The sequence below is a fragment of the Lepisma saccharinum genome, chromosome 1 (genome assembly GCF_977018435.1).
Source record: "Lepisma saccharinum chromosome 1, izLepSacc3.1, whole genome shotgun sequence".
In the NCBI taxonomy this organism is placed as follows: Eukaryota; Metazoa; Arthropoda; class Insecta; order Zygentoma; family Lepismatidae; genus Lepisma; species Lepisma saccharinum.
This window is the reverse complement of record NC_139229.1, coordinates 18,161,346-18,174,419: the sequence shown is the minus strand read 5'-3', so window position 1 is coordinate 18,174,419 and position 13,074 is coordinate 18,161,346. Positions and strand designations below refer to the sequence as shown.

Here is a 13,074-nt window from a genome sequence, read left to right as displayed (position 1 = left end):
TATGGCTCTTTTGTTCATAAAACAAACACGGGGCTTCGAAAGAACAAAAGGTGCGAGGCACTTGCTTACACGTGAGGCAGGAGGCCTGTCAAGCGAGAAAATCCTCTTGTAAACACAATTTTCGCAATGTGACGTATAGTCTGGGAAAGCGTGCTTCGTAATAACATGTGTAGTAAACGTGAAGCTTCTATTATCAACAAAGTCGAGTTGTTTTTCTTTGTTGTTGGAGCCGATGACCCACAATGGTGCAATATGATAAAAATACCATTAGAAAAATCACTGATATCGAGTAAAGAAACTGTGCCCAGTAGTCTGGGGTGTTCACCATCTAGAAGAAGTCAGATTATTTTCATAACTCCACCTGACCGCGCGAGACCAGTTAGTGAGCCTACCAAGTCCAGAGCGCGAGCAACAGGGATAGCGATAAGTGCTGAGTAGAGATGACGCCAGCGGCTCGTTTGTTGATTGGCTGCTCCGGGACTTATGACTGGCTCCAAAGCTACCAATGCAAAACAGCCAGAGATGTTACGAATGTAATCTCACTCTACCATGAACTGTGAGGGATTAGACCAGAGGTTCCTAAAGTGTGCGCCGCAGCGAGGGCGCCGTGGAATGTTCCAATATTTTCACTGAAATGACTTAGTTGTTAGTCTACACATGCTTTTAGAATCGGTCCTACGAATCAAATTCAATTAATGATATGATTGTTGCAAATATGTGCTTATTTAGTACTTTTTACATGTAAAGTGTTTCTGAATTTGAAATGTGTGTTTATTTTTTAACGTAAGGCAAGCATCATAACCGGACTTGGGCGTCGCGGAAAAGTCTTCAAACACTAAGGCCGCCGTGAAACGGAAATACTTGGGAATCTTTGGATTACACAAAAGTAGTGGAGAAGGACAGGGGTAGATAAAACTAAAAATAATTCAGGCGCCATCACCTTTTCCCCAGGAATTCGCATTTTTTTAAAACACAGGCTAAGAAAGCCATGAATCCAACTAAGATGAAGTTAACAACAAGATTGGATTAAAAATAACTAATTTTTGCAGCGGAGTGGCCTTCCTCTACTGGCAACATAAAAAATAACTATGCAATACGTTCTAATAATGGCCGACTCTACCATATCGCTGCAGATTTTGAAATTCCGCTAGCAACAGTGCAAAAATGTATATATTATGTTTATTATTCTGATTTAATGATAACCATGATACAGGAAACATACAAGCATTAAAAAAAACATGTACGTACTGTACCAGTTATGCAATGTAAATTTCCATGAGTACTAGATCTTTTGAAAAATCTAGAACTGGATTAAAAAATTTAGGCGCCAGGTGAAAATTTTGAGGCGCTCTGAAGTTTTCTGACCCTAATCACACTCATCTTGTGATCCTAGGTTTATAATGAGGGACGTCAGTAGGAATGTAGACACCCTGCGGAAAATTCAAGGAGTTACATTTGAGCCGGCTTCCGTGGAGGAATGGTTAGCACACTGCGCCACGACGCCAGGAGTCCCGGGTTCGTATACCGTACTGGGCATTGGTATTCTTTCTGCGAGTCCCTTCATCAATTTCATCCCTCATCCTCATCGTCGAAATTCGCCAAAAGGGGCAGAAAGACGAAGTAAAATAAACCAAAGCCGTTCGGTTAAGCTTTCTCTTACCCATGAACAAAAAAAAATTAGTAGCGTTTACTAAAATTGGGGATTTTGACCAATTCTTTGGTAACTCTAAATAAATGTGCGCTATTACTAAAATAATTTGGTTCCGGTGAATAATCATTTGGGTGTCGTTTATTTCAAGAAAAATATTTTGTTACCAGAAACAATTTTCTGGTTATTACAAACTTTTTCCTCTGTACACTGAGAGGAGTTATGTGCTGATTTTAAAACAGGCGGCCTACGAACGTCTTAGATCTCAATTTTTGACGCTTTGTGATGACACACGCCTTCGTAATCACGTGGCATCGGAACTCTTAAGATTCGCACCAAGGTAAAGTCTTAAGTCGCTGCACGTTCTCGCACAAATCTTGAGCGGAAGCACCACAAGGGCAGAGTCCATCCTTCCGCACAGCGCACCTTCGTGACTGGAATGCTGGTTGCTCAATTACTCAAAGGGATTCGTTAGGAAGAGGTGATCTGATGCTGTGCAGATCGGACTCCGAATTTGTAGTTTGGGTTAGAATTCATTTCCGGCATTTCAACAAACCTGTGCAGTGATATAGTATTGATCATTTCTTGGTGTCGAAAAAGATACTGCTGGCTTCAGTGAGCAGTAGTATTTCTAGAAAGAGAGAACTCGCTCGCTCACTCAGCCACTCACTCACTCACTCACTCACTCACTCACTCACTCACTCACTCACTCACTCACTCATCTCTCTCTCTCTCTCTCTCTCTCTGTGCGCGTGCGTGTCTTGTTTCACAACTGTATTAACTTTATTAAAATCAACTGTAGAAATTTAACCAAAAATGTAGGCTCCTCCGCCTTCCTCCCCTTGTAATTACGAGTAATAAAAGAAGGTGAACTATAGAGGGGGGAATCTATAGGGATAGAGAGAGAGGGAGAAACCTAGAGGAATAGAGAGATAGGGAGAAACCTAGAGGGATAGAGAGATAGGGAGAAACCTAGAGGAATAGAGAGATAGGGAGAAACCTAGAGGGATAGAGAGATAGGGAGAAACCTAGAGGGATAGAGAGATAGGGGGAAACTAAAGGGGCAGATAGGGTAGCTAGAGGGATAGGGTGAAACTAGGGGCGAGAAATGGGAGAAACTTGAGGGATAGATATGAGGGGAAACTACAGACATAGATAAAAGGAAAGTAGAGGATAGATATGAGGGGAAACTACAGACATAGATAAAAGGAAAGTAGAGGATAGAGATGGTGGAAACCAGAAGGCTGGAGACAGGGGAAAACCAGAAGGCTGGAGACAGGTGCAAACTAAAGGGATAGAGATAGGGGAAACTAGAGGGACGATTTCCTCGCTGTGTTAAAGAAAAAAACACGAATCATTGGTATACTTATTCTTACAACTTTAAAAATAAAGAAAACTTGTAATGTAAAGAAACCTACCATCTGGCCGCAGTCCTGTATGCTCCAATATAAGCACTGTCCGGCTGGAATTTGGTGCACCTGGGAACAGAAAGAGAAAACAATTAGGCTAAGAAAGGAACAATACTCTAAAATTTGTGACTTGCATTAGTCTTGAATTGGAATTACATGAAATATTTGCATATAATCTGCTGTCTACATTAGTCCTGACTATCAAGAAATTTATGCATGCGCTTACTGGGCGAATCCATTTCCATAATAGGGGTGATGGCTTAAAGTGTAACGCAGACAGTGGAGCAGGTTTCGTGAACATTGTCTTTGTTCCACTTCGAAAGAATTGGATACGAATTGCAACCGACATCAGAATAATAATATACCAAGCAATAATAAACAACTGAACGCATATAAACGGAATACTGATCTGAAACAAACAGCATTGTTTCGAGCATGTTCCTACCCCCCCCCCCTCCTAAGCCTTTCGAATTCGGAGTAGTCAACTTTAATTAGATGCATCTTCGGCCACTTTTTTTTAAAGCTACGAAACAAGTTGGAGGCAAAGTTTAGCTTTACATACCATTGTACACTTCTGTTCACATAAAGTGGCAGGCTTTATAGGGTTGAACAGTTGAACTGATCGATTGAATTGTTGTTTCAAGTCCACTTTATGCACACAAAGGCTAATCGGGACGGGATCTATAGTTTAAAGTGGGATCTCAACCATTGTGCTGTATGCCTCCACCGGGAATCGAACCTGGGATCCCGTCATTACAAGCCGCTGAACAGTTCAAGAATATGTCACTTTATCTGAATAGGGGTATACAGTCACGGGGGTCACTTCTGGATTGTAATAATCCCTCGGCTTTCAATGGCATTGCTGCAACACAGAAGTATCCATAACTGCACAACTTTACTTTTATTACCATATGCAAATACAAGTACTGGTATATAATTTCAAAATATTCCGCAAAATATTCCGCTATGGGGGCAGAATGGTAGATGGCTGCTCAAAACGTAACACACTATTGTGTATGCTGTATGGTAATAATGTCGTTACACAGCGTGTTTGAGAATGATTAATCGGACTTCAAATTAGCTTAGTTCTACATTGATACAGGAAACACAAAACTTTCAATTTTTTTCAAACTTTTATTTCACGTCACTTTACCGTCAATTTTGGCAAATCGCAACTATGGGGATTAATGGTGATGTATGTGATGGACGAAGGGGCAGTCACAAGCACATGAGGACGACACAACACAAGCCTCACAGACAATTATCCTGGCTGTGAAGCGCAGGCGGCAGAGCCTCGTTGACCTGCAAAAAATGCTGCTCAAGGTTTACTACATGGAAGAGAGATTGCCATTTTGAGTGTCTTACACACCGAAAAAAGTTTTCATTTATGGATTCATATAGTTTATTTTACTTCGCTTTTCTGTCAATTTATAGCTAATCGCGAAGACGAGGACGAGAGATGAAAGGATGCAATTGATGAAGGGACACTCACATGCCCAGGCCGAGATTCTCTGGCGCTGTGCTAACCACTCCGCCACGGAGCCGGCCCGAAAAAGGACACGAGATAACCCAAACAAAATTGAAGGTACCTAGTGGTGACTTTTTTTGGAGCGCGAAAGACGTCGCTAAGACAAAAAGAGAGATAAGATGTTGGTCATCAAGGAGAGAGATATCTTTCGTGTCCCCACGAAAGTAAATTTCCAATTAAGTTCAGAAGCAACACCGATGGCTCTTTTAGGATACGGTTCCATTAAAGTGATGGATGAAAACGCCTTTATTGGACGCTGGGAATGTGAAACGGCGGAGCAGCACTATCATAATGCACGTTCACCCGTCTCAGACGCTACATGCCCCCCCCCCCTTTCCCCTTTCTGGAGATTATGGAAATTGCGCCAAGACCGGTCGCCACAAGATCCCTTCGTCAGAGGACACACAAGACTGTCTTCGAAAACACGATTGAAGATTTGCCGACACCCGTGGGGAAATGGTTAGCACAGCGCGCTACGACGCCAGGATCGAATCTCGGCCTGGGCATGGTTGGTCCTTGTGAGCGTCCCTTCATAAATTTCATCATATCATCCTCATCGTCACGATTAGGCAAAAGTGAAAGAAACGCTACGCTAAATAACAGAAATCAACCACAATCAAATATTCTATAGTCCCGCACAGGATTCGGTAAGTGCGTCGCTACACCCACATATCTGCAAGCACGGGCACATTAACTCAGAGAAAGAATTTATATCTTTACTATTTTACGTCGGTTTTGTACTAAGTTTAGCTAATCGCGGCGATGTGGATAAGAAATTGATGAAGGAACACTCAAAAAGAACACCACGGGACTTGACGCCACAGTGCATTTTGGCTGATGGTTGCCAAAACGCTCGGCCGAATTTTTTTTAATTGAAAAAAGTTTTTTTCTGCTGGGTCCTTGAAGTGAATGAAGGAACAGTACCTTTAACGAACGCCAATATCGTTTTCTTCCACTTCCTTGTCACTTCTTCCTCTTTAATATAATATCTTCCTATGGTCAACAGATAACGATTTGGTTTATTTTACTTCGCGTCTAATCCCGAAAATGAAGATGAGCTCTAATCCCGAAAATGAAGATGAGCGATGACATGATGATGGGACACTCACAAAGAACACCCATGCCCGGGCCGGGATTCGAACCCGTGACCCCTTGCATCGTAACGCGGTGTGCTAACTATTCAGCCATAGAGGTCGGTGCTCAACAGATAAAGGTATTCCTTGTGGATTGCACCGTGCCTAAGCCATGATGTGTTCGGCACCACGTTCGGGCCGCCTTAATTACCCCCGGCATAGTTCACTAGAGGCTAACTGAAGCCCAGAGCTTCTGTTTCTCCAGAGCGGGAGTTCAGACCACGGGAGTATCCAGGATTTTCCATGGGAAAGGGGGTGTAAGAGTAAATTTAGACCCAAAATGACTAATGAATTGGACCTTCGTGAAAAATCTAAAAGGATTGTCGAGGTGTGTGTGTGTGGATAAATCTGGTCTACCGACTAGATCACCAAGTTTCTAGAAGTAAGACATCAACTTGTGTCCCAAGCGGGGAATCGAACTCTGCACCCACGATCTCTCTCCACAAGGCCACTGGGAAGATCCTTTGCAGGGAAGAAGTAGTGATGCCAACATCCACTTCATCCTCCTACTCTCCATACCCTGCCTACATATCGGGATTCTAGCAGGAACTAGGTCAAATTCCCTACCGGTTCCCTCAGCTGTTACATTGAACTTGCGACCTGGCGGGCAGCCAGCGAAATAGCGCACACACACTTCATACGATTCCCGCCAAAACCCTGGAGATATCGATCCGGAAAAGCGCTTCTCCCTATTCGCTCAGCTGTCCCGGTATCGCAATTTTCTCCCTCGTTGAGTCGCAGCGCAGTTATTCATGAGAGAAACACATAAAAAAAAGATAAATTATTAAATTATTTATTATGTTGCCCAACAGTGGTGGCAGGGGCGGCCTTCGGTTAAGGCACCCTAAGTCAACCTCACTTCCACGTATTACAACCAAAGTCAACCTCACTTCCACGTATTACAACCAAAGTCAACCTCACTTCCACGTATTACAACCAAAGTCAACCTCACTTCCACGTATTACAACCAAAGTCAACCTCACTTCCACGTATTACAACCAAAGTCAACCTCACTTCCACGTATTACACCCAAAGTCAACCTCACTTCCACGTATTACACCCAAAGTCAACCTCACTTCCACGTATTACAACCAAAGTCAACCTCACTTCCACGTATTACAACCAACGTCAACCTCACTTCCACGTATTACAACCAAAGTCAACCTCACTTCCACGTATTACAACCAAAGTCAACCTCACTTCCACGTATTACAACCAAAGTCAACCTCAGGGGTATATCCAGGATTTTTCTCTTGGGGGGGGGTGTTGGAAACTTTTGGGGGGGTGTAAGTTTGGAGATGTTAAGTGAATATTTTGGACCGTTTCTAATTCAATTTGTTCATAGATGTTTCCAGAGATTAACCCCCTCCCCCCCTTCCCTTCACGTAACATTTCAGTAAAAAAGGTATGTCAAATGCAGGAAAAGATGGGAAATAGATTTTTGTGATAATGTTAACATTTCGAGTATTGCTTTCCGATAATATTCACTACTTGATTTAATCAATCGTTAGACAAAAGACACGAGATGACATTGAAAAACACAAAATTTAAACACATTATTACCAGAAATCATTTCATGCAATTCTTAGGCTAGTTATAAAGAAATTAGGAACACTTGCGCAATATTCTCAAACTGTATTTGTATGGTTCTTGTCATAGGTGTAAGTCGGAGTTCATCTTAGAGGGTGGCCAATTCATTGATGAAATATCAGTGAGAATGCATTGGGTGCGCGCGCGCTTGCATGTTTGAATACAGATATAATATGACCTAAATAAATTAATACATTGCGAGCGAAGCGAGCAAGAAAATTTTTAGAACCATTTCTTTGCAAACTGATAATGCATATTATTAATTAAACATAGCGACAATACTTTTATTTCACAGTATCCCACGATGTTTACTCTTTACAATCTTGCTTTGCTCGTTCGGTGTCCTCTTTACCTAAGCACATGCCCCCTGCCCCCTCCTGTTCTAGCTTCAGTTAGAAAATATGCATAATTTTAATAGTTCTATGTTGCGAATGAGTTACAAATACTGCTGTTGTTTTCAAATCTCTATTTAAACAATGATTCACAAACTGAAATAAAGTAATGAAACTATATATTTAGAGCATGGTTATGAAGACTTTAAAATTAGTGGGAAGTTGGGATGCAAGTTGATAGATGCCTGGTATTGCTTTTGAACGAAATCGGTCAAGGAATTTCATATTGAAGTCCTATACCCTTACAAAACTTTTTAAAATACTATTCACGCTGTTGAGAGTTTATCTTTCAAATACTGGACGAGAGACACTATGGAATTAGGAGTCATGTGTATCTTTGCCTTAAAAGAAAATGAAAAAAAAACATGTGCAAATAAACATATGGCATGTTAGATGCAAAGGGAAGGCAATGAATTTTCACTTCTAAATTGAGGTAAGGAATTTTCACTTCTAAATTGAGGTAATGTTTTATTTTCAATTATTTAAAAATTGAATAGCATTTATTTCACTTTCCAGCACAAGGAACACAATGAACCAAACAAAATTCTTATCTCCACGTTTTCCAGCAGGCAGTGAGTGGCAAGTGCCATCGTGCCCCCACTGGTGCGCCTATGGTCAGATATAAATTTGGGACTTAATGTAAATTAAATTTATTTTTATGTTTAATTCCTCATACTTCCTTTGTTTATTCTTAAAAGTTGCAAAAAATTAAATATGTCATTATGTCAGGGAACCGACTACATGAAAAGAGGAAGACAATTTTTACTAAATCTATATATCTTTGCAAACTGACAATAACTTTAATTTAATAGGATGCCAGTAATTTCACAGGACACCACGACATTAACGCTTTTCTATTTTTATCCTTCTTGCTTGTTCGACACCCCATTTGTCCTTAGCTCCAAGGCAACCACCTCGTGCGAACCCCCCCTTTTTTTACAACTCTCTTTCTAATATATAATTTCATTTACAAAGGTAAAAAATCTTAGAGCCACAAAAATGGTCACATACATCAACTATAGACGTGAATGAATCACTTCGGTTCTTCATGAATTACTTGCAGTTTTATAGCGAATATATTGGTACTGTATGAATCCGTTGGGAAAAATTATACCTACATATAGTGTCACTGCTTCTCTTCTCTACTCACCCCTATCAGTTTCTTTCTGTCTGATTCCATTCTCTTTTTCAAAATCCCGTATCTTCTTTAACCACTTTTGCAGTAAAGTTTCAGACATTGTTACACTAAGCAGAACGACAACACACGAACTGAGATGCTACACTAAGATTCTGACCTAAGGCCTAAGGCATTTGACCATTCTCTTCTCTACCACTCCAAAATCATCCATCTCGCCCAAGTTACAGAAAATAGTGTTGCTAACCATAGTAACACAATTCACTCAAACCTGTATCTTTGAATATCTTCCCTTACTTTTATCGTACATTTTTCACATGAAAGAATCGAAAGGAAAATGCAACGCAATATAAATTTCATTGACTCAGGGGTTCAATTTACAAATCTGTAACGTATTTAAGAAATATTTATTTAGGTATTCAAACGCTGAACTGTCAACACTGTGTGCGGTATGTGCTCCCTGGAAGGAGGGCGAGAGGTCAGTTTGACATTTTCCAGATGGCAGTGTTCCTTCCAAAGCCTTGTCAAGGAAGCTGGTGTTTCCAGGAAATAACCATGCTGAAAATTCCACCCTCCTTCTTTGACACAAAGGTCCATTGGACTACGCTTCTTGCAGAGCTACAAATGGTACCTTTATGTTGAAGTATTGTTATTCTATTGTTGATATAAAAATCCATACTTACACCCCCCTACAGGGGGGGGTGTTCCACTTTTCTGCTTGGGGGGGGGGTGTTGGTCAAAATTTGGGAGGGTGTTGGGGGGGGTGTTAGGTGGTGTGTGGATAAATCACTGGTCAACCTCACTTCCACGTATTACAACCAAAGTCAAAATCACTTCCAAGTATTACAACCACAGTCAACCTCACTCCCACGTATTACACCCAAAGTCAACCTCACTTCCATTTATTACATTCAAAGTCAACCTCACTTGCACGTATTATACCCAGGTAACTGCAATGTTGCAGGTCGACGAGGCTCTAGGCTTGAGGACGGTGGCATGTTTTGCCACAAATTTAAAAAATGACAATTCAAAACCGGGCGATTAAAAATTGTAACTCGTTCAGATCTTGTTTTAAACTGTAAGTCCAGTCACAATTGCCTTATATATGCTCACGATATTTACAAGAGTTGAAAGGATTGTTCCATTTCCAAGAGAAGTATACACGCGTTTCATTTAAATTTGAATACATTGTTATATCCTGTTTTAAATCTCTTCTACGTAACACATCGGTAGAGTTGTGAAGCGAGAGGGTGAACATCACCGTTTTGACACCCACACATTTATTAAAGAGCGACCAAGATTTTGCAAGGGTCAAAAAGGGAAGAATTAAAGGGTTGGGCTGGTTAGACGCTTTCCACTTTACGTTGAGACTAATGTAATAGCAAGTAAACGTTTCAGATGTTCAGGATTCTGTGTTACATCACTCACGGCGTCTACAATTTCGTAAAGACAAAATTCCAGGTTTTACATACCAAATCATTAAATAAACATGCGTGTAAGAAGGCCACTATAGTTTAGCTATATCCACGCAAAAAAGTTTCAGTATATTCATTTCATATGTAAAGGTAATAACGAGAAGGGAAACTGAATAGTAATTGGCTGTTGGCAGGCACGTATCCATAGGGGGGCTTAGGGGGCTCGAGCCCCCCCCCGAAAGTTTTAGGTTTACACTAGATAAAATGAGGTTTTTGGTTTCTTGTGGTGTGAAATAAAATAATGTGACAATAATTTAGGAAAGAGAAATAATTATCGAGGCAAGACGGAGAATGTTCCGTAACCCTGTTATTGATAATAGCACGTATCCAAGATGGGGCACAGGGGGCTCGACCCTCTCCCCAGGAAATTTTTCAGTTTAAGTTAGATAAAATTAGGTTTTTGGCTTCTTGAATAATGTGAAAATAATGTAAGGAGAGAAATAATTATCGAGGCAAGACGGAGCATGTTTTATACCCAAGTTATTGTTAATAGCACGTATCCAAGGTGGGGATGAGGTCTCGAGCCCCTCTCAGGAAATTTTTAAATTTAAACTAAAATTAGATTTTTGGCGTCTTGAATAATGTGAAGATAATAAATTTATAAATCTGAGAGAAATAATTATCGAGACAAGACGGAGAGCGTTCTATAACCTTATTATTGTCAATAACACGTATCCAAGGTGGAAATCAGGAGGCTCGAGCCATCCCATCAGGAATTTTTTTCTGTTTACACTAGATAAAATTAGGATTTTGGATTCTTGAATAATGTGATGATAATTTGGGAGAAATAATTATCGAGACAAGACGGAAAATGTTCTATAACCCTGTAGTTGATAATATTGCACGTAAACTTTTCTTGCGCTTTCGGTGTTGTCGCAGCGCACTTGAGCACTATGTAGAAACTTGTCAGCATTTGGAAGCTGCACAACAAAGGTAGCGCCACACGTAGGGCGATTCGTTGTAATTATTAATCTCTGGAAGGCGGGAGAGGGTACGGTACGTTCTTGAATGAGAGAAGGAGTCAACTACTTTCAATATTAACGAATCGTTTTATCTGCGGAACGTTCTAGAATATAATGAGGATATAACTTCGCAGAATTTCCGGGGCCTCAGTGTAGTGCTAGTTGGGTTCGAGGGTCGAAGAGATCAAGGCAGGCCGGCCTGCTTGCCTCTCTCTCTCTCTCTCTCTCCCTCCCTCCCTCTCTCTCTCTCTCTATAAAGTGAATATTTCAGCAGTACCGGATATTGGAGTGGTTTATTAAAACAGAAATAAGCTGCATAGATCAACTGAAAATCAAAGTTTTGAGTGATGATTTAGTTTTGCCAGAACTAAATTTCGTATATGCAGTCCGAGAATTTCATGGTAAAAAACAAAACAACTTTTGTTTGAGCCTACTGGGTTCGAAACACATTCAAATACTTAACTACCATAAAGAGACAGCCGAAAATTTTATGAATGTCGAGAAGAGAAAGCAAGAAGATGTTGCATATGTAGACATTTTAGGCGGAAATCAGGCTCTACCAGGACCCAAATCAGGGCTCTACCAACTGAGCCACCTAGCCATCCTTGACTTCAACCGATTATTCGTTAAAATGTCTACATAGTGTATATCAAATCGTAAGGTGTTGCCTGTATAGTGAACAAGCACAGAAAGTATAGGAGAGAGAAGAAAACTGAGGAGCATTCCCACCGGTTGAGGAGAATTTTTTTCTGTAGTCAACAAGAGCTACTACTTCGAGGTGACAATGACAGTGGCCTAATAAGGGAGATTTCACAGAGTGTCGCCTGAAGATTAGGTTTGTGCGGCCTTTTGTGTCGCTACGGTGTGAAACTTTGCTGTTGATTGGCCCATTCCAATCGACATGTATTGCGTGTTCCTTCAGTCTGAAACCTTCCTAAGTCTTGAAAATCCAAGTCACAAGGATGGAAAATTAGGGCCTTGTTAAGGTTAGGTGTGAAGGCAGGCAGACGACAGCACCCTAAAGGATCATATCCAAATCTGCAGGAAGAACGCATCTTACTTCAATCTCCAATACGGAATGATAAAAACTTCTGGTGAGTTGATTTTAAAAAATGTGTCCGAGATAAAGAGAGGCGTGCCCAGCATTTTCGGAAGGGAGAGGAGTTACGCATACTATTTTTGGTGGTCAGTCCTGATTTTGCCATTTTTTTCCTGTCTTTGACGTTCCTCTATTTTTTATATAAAAAAAGGAATACTGGATCAAATGGGGTTATGACCTCACCAACCCTCCCTTGGGCACGTCACTGGAGATAAATGAGTAAGCATTTGATCATACTGGGAGACGAAACATTAGATGTGTTGGGAACGGAAGGGTTTTCACTGTGCATTAATTGTTTCGTGATCCACCTCTGTATTCGAGAAGACTTCCTTTGTTTCGTGTCGATATATGACAAGACAGCGGAATCTGTGACAGGCATTTTTGAACACTTGTGAGTGCTAAGGCCTGAATCTGAACAATTTGGTGGGTTTCGGCTTTTATAAGAGCTGAAAAATGGGAGGACAAGACACGTTAGTGGTGTTCAGGCTCGAATCAGAGAGAAATATTCGAGAGCTGGCTGCGTCCAGTTCGCAGCTCACAATTTGAATTTCGCGTTGTCGAGTGGATTGTCCATCCCTTGCATGTGCAACAGCTTCGTAAAAACACTCAAAGACACCATAGATGTTTTTATGCCTGATGAGAAGAAATGGACAAACACACATACTGAGATGGTTCCGGCACACAATGTTAATGCATGGAAACA

The 13,074-nt window shown here is 40.9% G+C and overlaps 1 protein-coding gene across 1 annotated transcript in view; it reads right to left on the bottom strand.

Annotated features, from left to right (window-relative positions):
* The window catches only part of LOC145993289 (F-box only protein 32), a 249,841-nt gene that overhangs the window by 165,195 nt on the left and 71,572 nt on the right, over positions 1-13,074 (bottom strand). The window contains exon 3 of the mRNA XM_083129427.1: positions 3,067-3,126. Coding sequence (XP_082985553.1) covers positions 3,067-3,126 — 60 coding nt within the window. The remainder of the gene's footprint in view (positions 1-3,066; positions 3,127-13,074) is intronic.